The sequence below is a fragment of the Quercus robur genome, chromosome 8, assembly GCF_932294415.1.
Source record: "Quercus robur chromosome 8, dhQueRobu3.1, whole genome shotgun sequence".
NCBI classification, from domain to species: domain Eukaryota; kingdom Viridiplantae; phylum Streptophyta; class Magnoliopsida; order Fagales; family Fagaceae; genus Quercus; species Quercus robur.
This window is the reverse complement of record NC_065541.1, coordinates 54,917,137-54,935,821: the sequence shown is the minus strand read 5'-3', so window position 1 is coordinate 54,935,821 and position 18,685 is coordinate 54,917,137. Positions and strand designations below refer to the sequence as shown.

The window sequence follows — 18,685 nt, the reverse complement described above, 5'->3', positions numbered from 1 at the left end:
CTATCACATATCACGACAAGAAAACGATACTCTATCTGTAATTCCAGTTATCCTAATATTTTATTTTCCTTTATTTCTTTATTCTGACAAAAACAGGAAATGAAATCGAGCCTCAAAACACAATTTCCTTTTTAAAATTCACACGAAAAATTATAGAAAACGACAAGGAACCAATAAAGAAGTCGACCCAAAAACTAAATAAATAAATAAATAAAAATTAAAGAAGGACTTTTCGCGAGACAAAGACATAGGAAGCAGAGAGAGAAACCCTTGAAAAAAATGTCAGAGACAAACTGAACCAACAATACAAGTTACACAACACAACACTCTCACCTCAGAAAAACAAACCTTATTTCATTGCACTCACCACTTTCCCTCCAATCCTTTTCTTTCCTTTCCTTTCCTTTCCTTTCCTCCATGAATCCCCACAAAACCGAGCACCACCACCACCACCACCACCACCTCTTCTCTCACCTCAGCCCTCATGATCTGGACCCTCCATCTTCCCAGATCCCCCAATCACAACCGTCCATTCACCCCGAATCCCAAGACGACGACCCGTCTTCCTTTTCCCTCCCAGAAATCGTCCTCTTCCGTTCCTCCCCGTCCTCTTCCTCCTCCTCCGACTCTCCCAAAACCCACCCCGACCCGAACAGCCAACCCGACCCGACAGCGCAACCCAAGTTCCACGTCATCAGCCCGGAGCCCCACATCTCCTCCCAATTCTACACCTTCAACCCGGAATCCCACTCCCTCATGATCCGCTGCCTCCTCGAGCACCGCCTGGCCACGCCGGCGGAGATCCGCGCCGCCACTCCACGCGCCGTCCTGAAGTCGTGGCGCGCCGTCTGGAAAGACCGCAACGAGGACACCGCGTACCTCACCGCGTGGAAGCGAATCCAAGACAAGCTCGCCGCGCACGTGGACCCGAACACCGGTAACGAATTCCTTTGCTTCAAAAACAATTCTCAGCAATGTGTTTCTCATGTAAATCAATGGCAGGACATTGTCATGACTTTCCATTCCGATACTGATATCAAGCATTTAGGTTTAAAAGAAACTATTGACAGAATTAAGCAAGTTTGGACTGTAGGTGCTAAGTTTTATGGCATTCCAGAGAGTTACATTAGGGTTTGTGTCGCCGCGTGTCCCGTGTGTAGTGCGGCCACGTCGGGGTCTTCTGCCGCGAGAACTAAGCGGCGGAGGTTTGAGTATACTGAGTCTTTTGATGTTCCGGCTAAGGAAGTGCCGAGTAAGTTGCAGCAGTTGGCTGCTAAGTATAAGGTTGTGCTTTGTATTAGGCAGAAGTATATTAGGTATAAGCCGTTTATGGCTGAGGTTAAGGACTATGCGTGTCATAGGGCGGGGGAGCCTGCGGCTAAGAAGTCGAAGATTTTGAAGAGGGAGCCTTATGCGTCGAAGAGATGTGGGTGTGGGTTTCGGATTAGGGCAATTGTGCCTATTGCGAATTATAATGAGAAGGAGAAGACTTTTGTGTATCAGGAAGAAGGGATGGCGGTGTTTAAGTTGTATGCTGTGCATACGGGGCATGAGCCAGGGCCGTTGGATGGGAATGCGAGGATTATGCATCGGGTTGTGGGGCATAAAGGCTCGTTTTTTATGGACCAAGATACGGTGTATGGGGTGAGTGAGGAAATGGAGAATGATGGGTTCGGGTTGTTGGGGAAGGATGATGGGGATTTGCAGCTTTCGGTCTTGCAGCAGGTGCAGGAATTGAGAGCTGAGGTTGGGTTTTTAGAGGGGAAAATTGCGAAACTACCGAGGGATTTGTTGGGTTCGGTGTCTCGAGAATTGTTTGATATTGTGAATAAAGTTAGAAATATAGGGGAAGAGGGTTTGAAGGCGATGGATATGATTTCGGACAAGCCTCACCATGAGGATGATGTGTTAGTTGTGGAGAATGATTTGGCGCATTGGAGTGACCATCACCATGACCGAATATATGGGGATGGAAAGGACACAGAATTGATTGAGGACGATGAAGACAGTTTTGGACGGACTCTAGGTGATGTTGTTCCTTGGGACCAGATGAGGGAAGACTGTAGGAGTCAGAAGGATCTGTTGAGTGAGCCTTGTAAAACTGATAAGTGGTTAAAATGCAGTGACTTTGACGAGAAGAGCATTCTTGATTGCGAAGATACTAAACTAACCAAGCCCATTAGACATGATGACGCTATAGTCACAGATGTTGGTCTTGTCGGCATACAGGTTGATAGCTTCTACCAGGAGAATCCTAAGTGGTATGATTCTCCTTGTGGGTTGGACACCAGTGCAGATTGTGGGGATAGCGGATTCAGGCATGGGGAGATTGTTTAGAGTCCTCAACAGCCTGGTTAATCTACTCTAACATAGTCATGGATTTTTATTGTAGCCATTCATCCCTTCTTACTGTTGGAAGTGGGTTGTACATTATTATATACAGAAGACTGGAGCTGCTCACATGCTTTTTAGGTGTCTTTGCTGGGAGTGGTTCTGTAAAGTATTAGCCCAATTAGGCTTATCTGCACATACCTTTTCTTTTCAATTATCTGTTAATGATGTTCTCAGCCTTCAGGTTTTTTAGCTTTGTTCTCCTTATAATGCACATTAGTGACTGTTTTGATCTGTTTCTTCTTTTTCTTTTAAAAAAGTTCTTGTATGTATTATATGTCTAATCTTGCTGCCTCTATTCTTGTGGCACGATGAGATATATGGAACTTATTTGTCATGATGTGGATGTAATTTGCTTTTTTCCTTGTATCTTCATCATTGTTTGTCACTCTTTTATGAAAGCTCAGTTCCAATCATTTTATTGGTTATCCACTTTACCTGGCTCTAATGCTTTACAAACAGCTTGAGGCATTACTAGGTGATTTTGTGCATTTATTCTGGAGGTTGCCCTTGGGTCAAATGGTTTTGAAGAAAGTGGTCCTTATAAAATTTCCTTGCATTGTTATCATATTTTGGTCATGTGTTTCAGATAGAATTTGATAACGATAAATCAAAGGGGACGCTGTGGTTTTATAATTAAAGCTTTGTATTCATTCGTTATCTATTTTTTGATGATGCAAGGACAGGACAACATGGTAATTATCAAAAATTAGGATGTGACACAATGGTAATACAACAATTAATTAATTAATTACTATATAACTTTAGGTATATATTATTTATTTTTAGGCATAGTTTATTTTAAATTTTAATTAAAAAATAAAATAAAATATTTAAAACATATCTAAAATGAAAGAAATGTTTTTAAAATAAAATATTTTACCTTTTCCTCTTGACGCACCGATGACATGCATGCAAGAATGCCCCCTGCATGTTCGTGTCTGATTTCGACACACTAGGGATTTTGGGCCTTTGAGGTATCTGTGCTTCTTAGCTGCACACTTTTGACAATCTTTTCTGTAATGTTGTGGATGCTGGTTTTTTGGTTATGGAGTGATGTCAAAGTTTATATATGAATGGCTTTTTACCGTTGTCCTTTATCACGAGTTGAAAATCTGTGGGTAATTTTGGCCTGTGATCATTGCCTTTGGGTTTAATGGTTTTGTTCATTGTGCTCGCTAATAAGAAATTAAGATATGGAGTTCTACCAAGCCCCCATTTACTACCAAGTTAAGAAGTGATCCCTCGCTAATGGTAGTTTCTTTTCCTCTCTTGAAAATTTTTACTTTCTGGTTGTTTTGAATCTTTTGATTGTTGGGAAGCTTTTACACATCAATCACTTTACCATATTTGTCTTATCATTTCTTTTGTTGGAAAAGAAATTTCTATAACAAAAGAAATTTCTTATTTCTATAGGGGTGCAGTTTCTGCCCTAGAATCTTGGGCTAGTTTGAAATTGAGTCATGTGTGGAGCAGGGTTGCTGCTTAAGATCTTTAAATCTTACTGTCACCCTTGTTTTAAAAAAAGTAAATTTTTTTGCATGATATGTGCATGCACAGGTTACAAATCCAATTTAGGTGGTGTTGCAATTATCACTAGATTTTAGAATTTGAGTAGGTCGAAGTTATCATTGTTGATAACTACTTGTTATTAAAATTTTTGGCATCCTGTTTTGCTTTGATCTTGAATTTTTTTGGGTGTCCCCCCATGCCACCCCATATAATTGGTAGTACAGTTGTAAGTTTTATTTTGGTTTAAGCTTGCCTAGTTTGTATGGAAGTTATTCAATGTGAAATTTTAAGTTTTAAAGAACTTGTAGAAACATACATTCTCTGTCTCTGTGGTAAATAAAGGAGGAACATCAAAACACCATAAATGGAAATTTTTTTTTTTTTTGTCTCAACATTCTGAAGTGTAAATTGGGTATTGTGTATCTCAGAGAAAATTTAGATACCATACATAGTTGTAGGTGGGGTGGTCAAAAAAAATTCATCCTTGCAGTGTCAAATGGTTTTTAATTTAAAACTTGTTTGGACCATGAACAGTTGTGCACTGCATTTTGTGAAGCAGGGAGAATTTTAATGAGCAATAGAATGTATTTCAAGCATATGTTTCCATTGCATATGATTGTATTGGTTCATTTGCACTCTTGATTGATATGTATCTCCTCTCTAATTTGTAGATCATTCATGATGGGCATTGTCTGATTAGTTGCTAAAAGAGGAAACTTGACTCCTCCTCCTTTTTTTGCTTTATATTATTCATTTGTCTATTTGCATATTTAAGAATCGAGATTCATGTTGAGACCTTAAATTTTTGTGTTTTATTATATGAACAAAACTTTTGCTGAGATTTTATTGTTATGTCCACATGAGACCTTTTTCTTGTTTATGTGTTAGAAGATACTTGTTTTATGCTGACCTTGAGACTTGCAATATAATTGTACCCTTTGGAAGGTTCATCATAATAGTTTTGTTGAACAAGTTCAAGGAATTTCTGCCATAGCTTTGCCAGAATTTTGGATTTTGGGTTGTGGTTCCACCTTGAGATCGACTGGTAAGTCCATAGTTCAAATTCTACTTATTCAATGCATTACGTATTTATCAAGAAATAGTTTAAATCCTACTTATTTTTGAATTTACTGTTTCTTAGGCCTGTTCAGGTCCCACCTCCCAGTCCCATCAATCCCTTACAATGGTCAGGGTTCTTAAAAGACCCACATGCTAGCTTGGAAGCTTATTGTCAACAAATTTTGGGCAAATTACATTTTAAACTCTATACTTTAGTGATGGTTTAAAATTAAACCCTATTGTTTCTAAAGTTTCAAATTAAGCCCTGAAGTTTAAGATTGTTACAAACTTAACCTTATAGTTTTGTTAGTTCAAATTGAACCTGGGACTTTTAAAATCGTATCCATTTAAAGTTTTAAACCCTCAATCGAACCAAAAAATCAAACCCGAAAAGTCCAAGGCTTAAATTGATACACTTTTGAAAGTCCATGGTATCTGAAATTATTGAAATTGTAGGGCTTTGATTTGAAACCACCCTTAAAATATAGGGTGTAAAATGTAATTTACCCCAATTTTTTGGAGATCCCTTATCTGAAATTGTTTATTCCTGGAATAATGTTCAGTTTTGTACATCTTGTGCATTACTTGTTTGTGGTATCTCTGATTCGAAGGTCATTGTATCTCACAAAAGATGCTGCAAGCACCATAAAATAAAAAGTACAGTTCATTTCGAAAGCCAAAGGATATACTTTTTGACATTAGAGTAGGTTCAGAGTTCTCTCAACAGAAGGTACATATATTCTTTTGACAAGTATACAAAAATTATCTAAATTACATATGACATGCTCCTTTAAGGCTTGAATTTTATGTCATTGCAGTCTCTTTGATACAATTCCATGTAATCTTGTGTAATTGTGTTCCTGTCTTGTCAATTTATATAATATGCTTTGTCAATTTATTTTTTGTCTTGTACCTAATCATGATTTGATAAGGTTTCTTGAATTTGTGTTCTTCCATTTCCTCCCGTGTGTTAGAATAAGGATTTTGTGACTTTATGTACTGGCAAATTATGAAAATATATGGCAACTGGAACATAGTGATGATTGAGGTCAAACATATATAGAGAAAATGGATTACTAATTTATCAAGTCTTCATACAAAGTTTTGGACTTTATAAATATTTCAACATGTTTGATGCCCTATGAAATGCAGCTGCTGTTTTATGCTGAAAAACATTTGTCTGTTGCGTTTTTTTAAAACTATTCATTATTCAATTGACTGTAGGACTTTTTGGTGTTTATGTGTATTGATATGTGATACCAAGTCCAAGGGCAACATTATTTAATGTGTATGTTCTGCCAGTAAGTTTCTAGTCGATGATGGAAGGCAAGTCCTTTGTCTTTCTGCACAGAATGTATGTAATGCACTTGAACTGTGTCCTATGCCTATAACTTGTGAATTTGCTATATTTGGTAACCAAATTTGTGTTTAAACTTTAAATATTTTAGCTCTGGAGTTTGTTTTCTTGGATGAATTATTAGCTCTGGAGTTGATGTAATTCAACTGTGGAACTAGAAATAATCTGATAGAGCCAAAGCCTTGTTTGGCAACATCGCAGTCATTGGTTCAGAAATGTTCTATTTGCATGGGATGGTGAGAAACTCAAAAATGTATTAACTCCATATTAGCAGGTGTAGGCGACACTTCATCTTAAATGATGGGTTTGCTTCCTGTATTGAGTTCTGTCTCATCTTCACCGGGTCCTCAAAAAGTCTTGGTTTTGGTTTCACAGACACTTTGAAAGTGCATGCACTTGTGTTGGGCACCACATGACATGGATATGTGCAACATGCCTGCAATAGGTGCGTCTGAAAGGATGAGTCATACATCTAGTTTGGCAGAAGTGCAGAGGTTTTTTGGGGATTGTCTGTGGGGGTGGGGGGGAGCAGTTCACCAAGGAGAAGCAGCCTAATATCTTACATGAATTTTCCAAATGTGTGAGATACCTTTCTGGATGTGGCTAGCAAGCCCTTTATGTAGAAATAAGGCATGTCTGACCCAGTTCTAAAATTTGGGGTTAGATCTGTCTAGAAAAACTTGTGCCTGCCCCATGTTCTGAAGTGTATGTTGTATAGGATGGAGCTAATTGTGCTACAGGCTTTGGAGGCCGTTTTCCGCTGCCAAGGCTATTCATGATGCGAAGATAGGATGTAACTATACACAGTTGTTAAAATTTTGGTTACATCTTTAGAATTTTATCAAAGATGATTTTAATTTATTAATGAGATACTCCTTGAAAGCCAATATTAATTTAATTGGCTCTTGGTTTTGGTCAGAATTACTCTTGAAGTATAATTGAATAATCGTATATTTAAGAAATGAAGTTAAGCAATTTGGTCTTTAGATTAGTGGCAAGGCTGGATGTAGAATTTCCATCAACTATAATCAAAGGCTCAAAGCTTACAAGCAATCGAGTTCATTTTTATCTGTCTAAGGTATTCCTCTTTGACAACTGCTGCCATAATTTTTTCTTCATATTTTTACGGGTATGTCATATTTGTTTTTTATTTATTTTTCATGATAGGACCATCTTAGTTTTCATTCAAAGGCTGATCAGCTGCTTGAGAAAGCCTGATTCCTGATTCTTATCTGTTTAATGTTTGTTCAATGTAAGAGAAGCGACTGACAAATTCCACCATAGCATTTGTAAGCACGTTTTTTTTATTTTATTTTAAAATTTTTTTTTTTTTTTATAGCTCTGACAACTAATTCCAGTTCTGTTGCAAATAAATTTTGTTTTGACACTACGGGTATGTTTGGATACATCTTATTATAGAAAACAGAAAACACTTTAGCAAAATAATTTTTAAATGTGTGAATAATGCTGTAAGACTCAATTTTAAAGAAAAATTTGCTGAAATAAGTACTTGCAGGTCCTATGAACAGTGTACAGGACTCACAGAAAAAACGCACCATTTTTTTTTTTTCCTTTTCATTGCAATCCAAACCCAGCCTACTACTTGGAAGCATACGATCTGCGTAGCTTTTTTCTTCTTCTCAATGTAGTCCATGTTACCATGTATAACAGCATGAGTATGGGTTATAAATGAGAGTGAACTTTTCGTTCTATACTGGAGTGCCAATTTACACTCAGGTTGTACTCACTTGAAATTAAAATTCTATTAGTGGTCCATAAACCAACACAGAGTAATAGGGGTGTGCAGAAAACCCATCGACCCGTCAAACCCGACCCAACCCAACCCGACCCAGCGGGTTGGGTCGGTTTTTAAGGCTTGGTGGGTTGGGTTACAAAAAAAAAAGTTTATAGCGGGTCGGGTTGGGTTTGGGTCATAAAATTACAAACCCACCAAACCCGACCCGACCCACCCATATTTAATATATATATATTTAAAATATATTTTATATTTAATAATTAAAAAAAAAATCAATTGTAGGTATATATATTATATATTTAATCATTTAAAAAAAAACCAGTTGTAGAGTAACATTTCCTCAATTTCTCCTACTAATACAAATTTAATATATATATATATATAATTGTGGGAACATTAGAAGGCTTTTGTCCGCTTTGGGGAGCTAGTCCCTCACGGTTTTATCCTCGTCCCCGAGTGTGGAACCCCAGGATTTTTGCCTCTGGGGTTTCACACTCGGGGACGAGGACAAAACCGTGAGGGACTGGCTCCCCAAAGCGGACAAAAGCCTTCTAATGTCCCCACAATAATATTATATAATTAATAAATTTTTTTAAATAACCAATTCTTATTATCCTATATAAAAGCCAAATAGTTCACACAAATCTTAATAAATTACTATTGCTATTTAGTTATTAATGTTGAGCCTTTAAGGAGTTACATTGATACTAATCTTTAGGCTTTTTTAATATATTAATATTTATATCTTTTTTACTCAATTTAATAATAATTAAAAAAAAAATTTCTAACCCATGGGTTGACCCGACCCAACCCGACCCATATGGGTTGGGTTGGACTTATGTGATGGGTTGGGTTGGGTTGATTTTTTTTTGACCCACCATGGTGGGTTGGGTCAAAAAATCCCCTCAACCCGACCCATGCACACCTCTACAGAGTAATTTGTAATTTGCTCTTGGTTACATATTGAAATATAACACGGCGGCTAAACCTAAGGCCTCCTAAAATAGAATATATTATATCTTTTTGTATTATAGAATTGCACCCCAAAAAAACAAGTTTGGTCTCACTTACACTGTGTTTGGTTGTGGTGAATTTAGGGAGGATGGAAAACATAGGGAGGAAAATAGGGTGGCAAAAGAAGGAAAATAGGGAGGAAGGAAAACCCGGGAGAAAATTCTCTCGGGCCCACAAATTTCATCCTCCCAAATCGGGAGGAAAAGCCTGGAGAGAAAAGTGCTCTCACAACATTTTTACCATAATACCCCGTTCTGGAATCAAGTAAAAAAAAAAAAAAAAAAAAACAGAGAGGGAGTGCTGGAGAAAAAAAAAAAAAAAAAGAGAATGAAAGTGCTGGAGTCAAGTTAAAAAAAAACGGAGAGAGAGTGTTGGAGAAAAAAAAAAAAAAACAGAGAATGAGAGCTGCACCTGGAACGTTCTTGAAGAAAAAGAAAAGAATGAGGAAGAAAAAGAAAAGAGTGAAGGGGGATAGAGATAAGGACAACGTGTGTGGAGGAGAAAAAAGAAGAAAAAAAAGAAAAAGAAAAACGTATGGATGAAATGAAGGCTGAGAAAAGAGAAATAACATAATGAATAAAAAATCTTTGAGAAATGTTACCACAATATTTTTACAATAAATTTTAAGTAATAGATTGTTATTAGTTAATATTGATGACTAAAAAAATAATTTCAATGGTGGGTTCAAATTAAAATTAGTAACAACTTTCCACATAAATTTTGTTGTGAAAGTATTGTAAAAAATGTTGTGGACGTAACACTTCTCATTGAAAAATATAATTGTTGGTAAATTTTATATTATTTAATGAGTACAAATAAATTTATTTCTTACCTATTATGTAATAAGGGTATAATAATCAATTTATATAAACTACATTTTCTATCCTCTCATTTTTCTTTTCAACCAAACAAAAGAGTTTTTCACCCTCTCACTTTTTCACCCCTCCAACCAAACACACATGAGAGAAAACTAAATATTTTCTATCCTCCCACTTTTCCACTCCTCCAACCAAACAGACCCTTAAGGAAAAAGAAACAAGAAGTAGAAGACATATTTTATTTGTTTTAGGATGTAAAATTTTTAATTAAGATCCAAAAATTTAATAAATAATTTTTTTTTTAAATGTTACACTCTTTTCAGGGTGTTCAATATTTTATTAATATGTTTTACTATATTTGTGATAGTTTAATAATGTAAAAAATTGACTCTTCTTTTCTCTTTTTATCAAAAATAGTTCTTGAGACAAATTCATTAATGAAATTTATTCTTCAATAACTGAAGTTCAACATTGCCAAAAGAAATAAAAACCATCTAAAATATGATATTTCTGCGTACCCAACTTCTAATTAATGGGTCGGGCTTAGAATTGAGCTTACAACTTATTTGTATGGTGGATTTAGAATTTCCTACTAATGGTAGTTCTTTACCAAGTATCCTAATTACACCTCTCAACTTTCACGAACTTCCCTTCTCCTCTTTTTAAGTTCCTCCCTTTAGATAGTACGCTCTCCCTTTTTCTCACTCTCTATTTCTTACCCCCCCCAATCAACAACCCCTTCTCCTTACTCTTCTTCTATTTGTAGCTTAAGGTTGGTGGGGTGCCCATGATTAGCTTCTGGTCTCACTCATGTCGGTGGGGTCCAATTTGATTATTCCTGACAAGGAATATACTCCATTGGAAACAGTGGTAATGGCATTGGAACTCATTCCTGCCTTTGAAAGAGTGCTCGGCAGTGATACTCCCTAAGGCAATACCGAGCTACCGAGGGCATGGGTTGTTCCAAGTAAACACATCCTCGATCAAGTCATAATTGACCGCTATGGGCTTGTCTATCATGCGTTCGAAACGAAACGGGCTTACTATGAGGCTTGGGCCCAGTTTTTATCCCAGAGAATGTTTGGCCCAAGGCCCAAGGCCCGATGGGCCTGGGATCATACCCTGTACAATATTGATTCTGATACTTGATTGTTTTAATATATTTAGAATTAAAAGTTTTAACATTCTTTTTATAAATATATGAAAATAGTCATTAATGTATTAAATTATATAAAAAGATTCAAAATTTTTTTTTAACACCTTGTTTGGATTAAATTTTTTAAATTTAAGAATTTGAAATGTAGAATTATTAAACCTATCATTTAAATACTATAAAAATTAACAACCCATGAATTCACACACACACACACACACACACACAAAAAGTAGAAGAAGAAAGAATAAGAAGACAACCCATGAATTGGACGAAGCAATGGATAAATTATGCTATCACTTGACATGTTTGAGAGATACTTAGGGGTTGTTTGGTTTTTTGAAAACAATCACTCATCACTCCTCACTCAATTTTTGTCACTCATCACTCATCACTTAAAATACCCCAATTTTCTATACCCCACCCGTTTGGCACATATTTTCAACTTCTCATCACTCAATTTTTTTACTTTTTGTGGGACCCATACCTGAGCAATTGGTCAAAGCCTCACTTGTTTCTTGATTTTTATTTTTATTTTTATGGGTTTGAGATGAGAAAGGCGAAAAGGAAGAAAAAAAGAAAAGAAAAGAAAGAAAGAATTGATGCTTGCAGTGAAGAACAGAGAAAGAAAAGTTTGTTTCTTGATTTTTTTTTATGGGTCTGAGATGAGAAAGGCGAAAAGGAAAAAAAGAAAGAAAGAAAGAAAGAAAGAATTGATGCTTGCAAGGAAGAACAGAGAAAGAAAAGTTTGTTTCTTGATTTTTTTTTTATTATTTTTTAATGGGTCTGAGATGAGAAAGGCGAAAAGGAAAAAAGAAAGAAAGAACTGATGCTTGCAGCGAAGAACAAAGAAAGAAAAGTTTGTTTCTTGATTTTTTTTTTATGGGTATGAGATGAGAAAGGTGAAAAGGAAGAAAAGAAATAAAGAAATAAAGAAAGAACTGATGCTTGTAGCAAAGAACAGAGAAAGAAGAGAGACAAAAAGAAAGAAAAGTGAAGAAAAAAAGAAAAGAAAAGAGGAGAGTGAAACCAAAAGTTGCGGCTGGTGGGTCCCTCAATGTGTGTGTATTTACAAGATTGCCATCATAACTTGAAAATACATAAAATGTGTTTTCAGTTTTCATAATTCATCACTCAAAAGTCAGAGAATTAAATGATGGAAACAAAACTTGAAAACAAATCCAAACAAGCTTTCTTTCTGTGGGTCCCACCATTTTTGAGTTATAGGTGATAGAAACAGAGTTATTGGTGATGAAAACACAAAAACCAAACAGCTCCTTATAATTTGGGTTGGATACGATACGAGTAATCTAGGTGAACGTGTAATGTCCAAACTCCAAAATTCCTTGGGTTAGGTTGAAATGGGGCTTTAAAAATTCGGGCTGAATTTGTATCGCCCTAAATCCAAAACCAAATCCACCTTTTATTAAGTCCGAATTTTAAAACGGCCCAGTAGAATCAAAAGGGTTAAGTTGGAAAATCAACACAACAATAGTCTTTTCTATTTGTACTCCTGACCCGAGATCATCTCTCTTATTCTTATATATATTCACCGGATCTTCCCAGCCCCTTAATTTCTTGCCGACCCGACCCGGCCTGCATTAACGTCACTGCTGCCGATCTCTCTCACCAAAGTCTTGAGTTTTCGTAGGTGTTCAAATCTGTTTAAGGACTGTTTATTTTATTTTATTTATTTAAATCATTAATACATATTTTGATTGCTTAGATTTTTAAAATATTTTGTGTATTGGCGAATTAGGCTTTATGATTTGCTAAATGGTTATTAGTGTGAGAAGTTAAATACACCGATTTTAGACATGGTTGTCATGAGTTTGATTAAAATTGACGAATAGATCATTAAAGGAAGCTTTAAAAAAAAAAGTATGGGGCACAGTGGCTCTTGTTCTTGTTGATATTAAATTAAAGTTACTTAATCAGCTTTTTAAAGTTTTTTTAATTTATTTTTTAATTATATTTTTTATTCCCCTGAATTTGGCACACTATTATGTCTAGTTTATTTTCTAAAATCCTTATCATTATATGAAACCATCAAATCCAATGTTGTAAGAAATTTTCCCTGGATTGATTGATTTAGAGCTTTCATCTTTACCTCTAAAAGCAATAGCTTGCAAGACAAGATGTTGGACAACATCAATTATAGCCTTCAATCGCAATTGATTATTTGCAATTTGTTTTAAAGTGAAATTGTCAATTACTCTGTTTATATGTTGAGACTAATTTATCAAATCCTCATACGATGTTTGAGCAACTCTATAAGTTGAGTTAGGATCTTACCTTATATGATTACTAAAATTACAATCTTTGTTGTTTTTAACTTTCTTCCAACCCTAAATCCATTAATTGTGAATGTATATTGTCTTGCATGGCCTATTGGCTTATAAAAGAGAAAGCTTGGTAAACAAAAGAAGGCATATTTTTTAGGAGCATATTCAAGCCATGACTTAAAGCATTATTTTTTGAACCAAGAAACTTGAAAGCTATGGTGATGACATTGACATTTACATGAATGAGATCTTTACATTAGAAAAAAAAAAAAATCAAGCATTATAGTTGATTTTCTCATAATCTACAAACCAAATAAAGTTTTACACGGATTTGATTCATATTTGAGTGTTCTTTTTAATTTACTTTGTGTGCGCTTATTGTATTGGGTTAAGATTAATTCATGAGCTTAGTGGATTTTGGGGATTTCCATTTTGTTAATTAACTCAAACTAATCGAGAACTATCAACGTGCAATGTTTGCAGTAAAAACTAGCAAGTGGTGTAGGATGGTAGAGGATTCCGTCTTATTTAAAATCTAAAACCTAATGTAAGACTGGTTGTATTTAAAAAACCCGAAAGTCTTTTAAAAAAAAACCTGTGTGAAATCCCCCACAAAATCAAATAAATACCAAGTCTCAAAACTAACTCAAAAAAATTAGAAGATTTAATGTGAGAGTGAGAGGTTCTTATCCCATTTAGGGCTGGACATAGAGCGTTAAAAAGGACAGCCTTCCTCACTGGGCCTTTTTGAAAACTACAGCCCAAATATGGGCCCTAAGCAAGTTATGCGAACTAATCCTATAGTAGATAGTCCAACCAGTCTAGCAACCTCCTACAAAGACTAACAGGTGCAAGGTTTTAAGAACTACAAGTTCAAATTAAGCACTATAATTAGTTTATTAGATTATAAAAATAAAAAATTGTAATCACACCCTAAAATGAGGAACTTGCTTAACTACTCTCTCACTTGAGCTTTATACAAATATTGGAAGTGGCCCAAGTTGTTTTGGATACAGACAAACGTTAACAAACAATTAGATGGTTGCAATTTTTGGTCATAACATTGATAATGATAGTTGCTCAAGGCTGAGAAAAGTAGTAGTAGCTAAAATCTATCCTAGTAGCATGACTCTCATACATTTAAACTTGTAGAAATTCAAGTGCAATTCCATTAGACATTAGAGCGCCAAAAAAAAAGCACTAAATTGTCATGCATTAGAACATACAATAAAAAGAAGCTAAACATTTAGTGAGGACTTGAAGCCCGGAATCTTACTCCGGGCAAGTACCTAGAGATCAATTCTCGAGCCAATGCTTGGACATCCCCACCTTCGAGTTCTTCAGCCAATGGATTGAAATAACTTGTTAATTCAGTTGATGTTGGCTGGGGTTGTATAGGATCAAACTGCATGGATAAGCTGTGCTGCAAGTCTGAACTTGTCGCTAAATCTGATGTGCAATGGTGATGATTTGTAGGAGAGGGGCTCTGAGATTGAGGTGGAGGAAGTGGAGGAAGGCGCTGAAACGTTGAAAGATGGGCCTGAACATAGGCTAGCTCAGCCTGCAAATTCACTACCTACAACCATAAAATAAGTTATAAAATAAGTTCTCACAAGTTATTTTGTCATGACTAATATAATTTGGGAACAATCAATTTAGGTACGCTTATCATAGTAATCGTGTCATGGTGGGATTGAGTGTCAAATTTTGCGTATATATGACATAACTTCTATGGTTTTGACTATGATGGGGACAAGGAATAACATTTGTTGCAGATTGATTGGCAAGGACATATTTCTTGGTGCTTCACTTGCTATAACTAATGCTTTGGCTGATTTTCTAATGACATGACTTGGCAGATACATGCCCTTTTTTATTGAACCCAGAATAGGAAAAGTCTATGCTTTTACTTTGTAGATTATATATTGAAAGAAGTTTTTTCTTCAAAATTAGCTAGCTAGTAGCTACTATAGTAATCTCTGTTGGTAAGCAATATTATGTTTCTTATTCAGATACTTTAGACAAAAATTATGCCTCGTATGGGGTGAGAAGGAATTCTATATGAGGCTTGGGTAAATTTTCCTTGGTACGTAGTTCTAGATGTGGTTAGGTAAATTTGGATGTACGGAAAGAAACAGTAGAAGAAGGTATAATAGTATAGTATGCAACATCTTCTTATTTTAATTGTAGGTGACATGACTTGACATGACATGATGATATAATAAGCTAAGAGAAAATTTAATCGGCAAAATCACAAACAGCACAGCTAGGTGAAACCTCAAAGTTCATTGGCGTAAAGATATAATAATAGTTTCATCTTCATCAAATAATGCAGATACAAAGAATGTTTATCAGTTTAAAAGTATACCCTTTAATTAGTACTTCTTCTTCGTTTATAATGTAATCTTATCCGAAGATATGAAAGCTTTTTCCCTCTCTAATTTCTTTGTATATGAGAGAGAGAGAGAGGCTGTGTGTGTGCATAAAGTAGCAGTCAACTCTACCTAATGTGATCAGAGGATAATGGAATTCTACCTAATTAAAGCTAGGAAGGCTGATAGTGCTTATCTTTCCCAATAGGCCATGACATGAACATTAGTAACAGTAGTAATTATTCTAATTCATGAACCAAACTAGCTACCGAATATAGTCAATAGATAAAACTTGAAATCATGATTAGTTATCTGTGCAAGAAAAAGGTTGTTATCATATCACGCATAAGATAATGCAACCTCAATCATCACCAATAATGCTTGCCATATAACTGTGATTGTAAACAAAAGATTATGATAGATCTTTACCATTAAAAAAAAAAATTCTTTTACCCAAAAAAGAAAAAAAGAAGAAGAAGAATGGTACAGTCAAGTATTTTATCAAATTCGAACCAACCTACATATGGTACAAAGACAGTCTTTTCTGCGAGGGAAAAAAAAAATTGTTATGGTTCATTATTATTTATTTGATGAAATATTATATATACGAGTATATTATAGATGATTTTTTTTTGGAAAGAGCATGATAGAGATAGAGAAAGTCATTTCTATATGTAAGACTTCTAAAATATAAACACTGATAGAGAAAGTCAAACTAAAACATGGTTTTTTGTCTATTTCTCGAGCTGCTAAGTTTACTTGGAAGCTCCGGCAAGCAACGGTACCCCATATAGTCAGCCACCCAGTTCAGGGCGGCTCTTTCTCTCTCTCTAGCGCAAGTTAGCATGAATTTCACAAAAATTTTTCTTTGAAAACTAAAAGCAGCTAGCTTGCTACCCAAAGAAAAAACCCGAATATCATTTCTCTTCATAAGTGCAAGTTAGCATGGATTTTATGCAATTTTTTTTTTTTGAAAATCTAAGACCGACTAGCTACTTGGACCTCAAAAGGATGAAACCATAAAAATTAAGAGACTGTATTTTTGGTTTACACATAGAGAAAACAAAACCCTAGATGGGCTCAAGCATGTTGATTATTTAAAATTGCAACCAATGACTGACAGATTGACAAACGTGTCAAATAAATAGTCTTATAAGTGTGAAAGCATTGACTAAATAGTTTTATTACATATGCAGTGCAAGTTGTTGTCAACTTGCACAGGAAGAGTACACCGCTGGAGCACTTTAGCATTATTACCATGGAATATACAATTTTTAACTTTTGTTTTAGAAAAAAACGCAGAAAAAACTGACATTCAAAATCTTCTACAGCAAGAAAATTGTCCTTTGGGTTACTTCTTTCCAAGAAGCTACTACTCTGCACATACCAGAAAACTTAACCATTCTCACCTACAAGCTATATATTATTAATTTTTACATACCGAGGCGCATGTTAATTAACATGACCTGACCTCAAATCAGCTTCTTGCACTATTTTGTTAGGAATGAAGGTTGTACTCAATGCACTTTGATTTTTACCAGGTTTAGAAGAGGTGATTAATGATTTTACTATAAACTTAGAATTCAACTGTCACTTTTTTATTTTATTTTATTTTTATTTTAAATGTTTAACATAAAAGACACTTGATACGCTAAGGGCCCGACCTCTCAGAAATAAAAAAGAAAGGAGTGGAAAATTTAACCCCAAAAAAAACCCAAATTAAGAGGTGTGGCAAGCCAACTGCCAACCATAATGCTTAAATTAAGACTTTGGTTAGATAAGTTGGATTAGTTCAAAATTGTGATAAAAATAAAAAATGCCTAGTGCAATTATATATATTTAAAAATAAATAAATAAATAAAGAAGAGAGGCCTAAAAAACGTAGCCACTAAAAATTTGCAAAACTGAAATAGCCCTGTTTTACCCGATTTTGGATTTAGTTCATATTTCCTTTAACAAGCTATCCCTTCTTCAATTACTCAATGCACACACGCAAAGGAACACATACTGGGTACGTTTGCTTAACAATCAGTGGCTAGGAGCTATGAAGAATAGGCAAATGAAAGCAAGCAAGCAAGCAAGCAAAGCTGACCTGTTGTTGGAGAGTAAAGATGTGACCAACACAGCCATAGACAGGGTCTCTAACCCTAGACAGAGCCTCATAGCAAAGCGTGACCACCGCATCGAGTCGCTTATGTGCCGGAATGCGCAAGAGGAGCTTGGAAGCATTGCTAGCACCAAACACCTTGTGCACCGCAGCAAAGTGAGCCGTCCCTTGGTCTGAGTCAAAATAGGGTGCAAATACACAACCGTTTACGCACTTTCGCCTTAGGAACTTGCAAGCTCCACAAGGCCCACCTCCGTTACTTGCACTCATTACTACTCTCCCACACACCCTTTCTTCTTTTCACAGAAATCAGCTTATGTTTGTGTTAATTTGTGGGGTACAGAGAGAGAGATGGGTATTTAGGGACACAAGGGGGTTGGTTTGTTATTTATTCTTCTTCTTCTTATTTTAAATATGACAATATGGAAGCTTTGGTGGTGGGTCATTTGAAATCGACTAGTTGTTCCATTTTAAGCTGGGGGGCAAAACTTATATTATATACAATATATTAGGTGTTTTTTTAAAGCTAAAGTTAAATAAATTCTTGTATTTTGTTCACTAAAGCATAAGCAGTGTTATATATATATATATATATATTTTATATTAATGAAATTCAATACAATTATATGTCTGAATTTAATATGAGAGTTTAAGAGTAATACTACAGACATAAACTAATTTATAATATTTTTACAAATTGCTGATGTGGTTTTAGTAAATTTCAAATAATTTTTGGTAAGTATAAATGTAATGTTAGTGGTTGACACATATTAGAATTAATAAAAATTTGTCACATCAATAATTTGTAAAAATATTGTAAAATAATCTGTAACTGTAGCATTATTCTTTTCTTAATTTTAC

At 35.2% G+C, this 18,685-nt stretch overlaps 2 protein-coding genes across 2 annotated transcripts; one reads left to right on the top strand and one right to left on the bottom strand.

The window, feature by feature from the left end:
- The first annotated feature begins 246 nt into the window (after nt 1-246).
- LOC126697092 (uncharacterized) lies at nt 247-2,807 on the top strand. The gene has a single exon (XM_050393924.1). It carries the CDS (start codon nt 418-420, stop codon nt 2,335-2,337), a length of 1,920 nt encoding a protein of 639 aa, XP_050249881.1. The 5' UTR covers nt 247-417; the 3' UTR covers nt 2,338-2,807.
- An 11,651-nt stretch (nt 2,808-14,458) lies between these two features.
- LOC126697091 (LOB domain-containing protein 19) lies at nt 14,459-18,250 on the bottom strand. The gene is made up of 2 exons (XM_050393923.1): nt 17,810-18,250; nt 14,459-14,921 (listed from the first exon to the last, which is right to left on the bottom strand). Exons 1-2 carry the CDS (start codon nt 18,092-18,094, stop codon nt 14,592-14,594), a joined length of 615 nt encoding a protein of 204 aa, XP_050249880.1. The 5' UTR covers nt 18,095-18,250; the 3' UTR covers nt 14,459-14,591.
- Nucleotides 18,251-18,685: the final 435 nt, after the last annotated feature.

Excerpts from the sequence above, each read along its gene's own strand:
- LOC126697092 (XM_050393924.1), top strand. The coding sequence starts at position 418 with ATGAATCCCCACAAAACCGAGCACCACCACCACCACCACCACCACCTC.
- LOC126697091 (XM_050393923.1), bottom strand. The coding sequence starts at position 18,094 with ATGAGTGCAAGTAACGGAGGTGGGCCTTGTGGAGCTTGCAAGTTCCTA. Across the intron at positions 14,922-17,809 it reads TCTTTACTCTCCAACAACAG|GTAGTGAATTTGCAGGCTGA; the intron begins GTCAGCTTTGCT and ends TTATGGTTGTAG.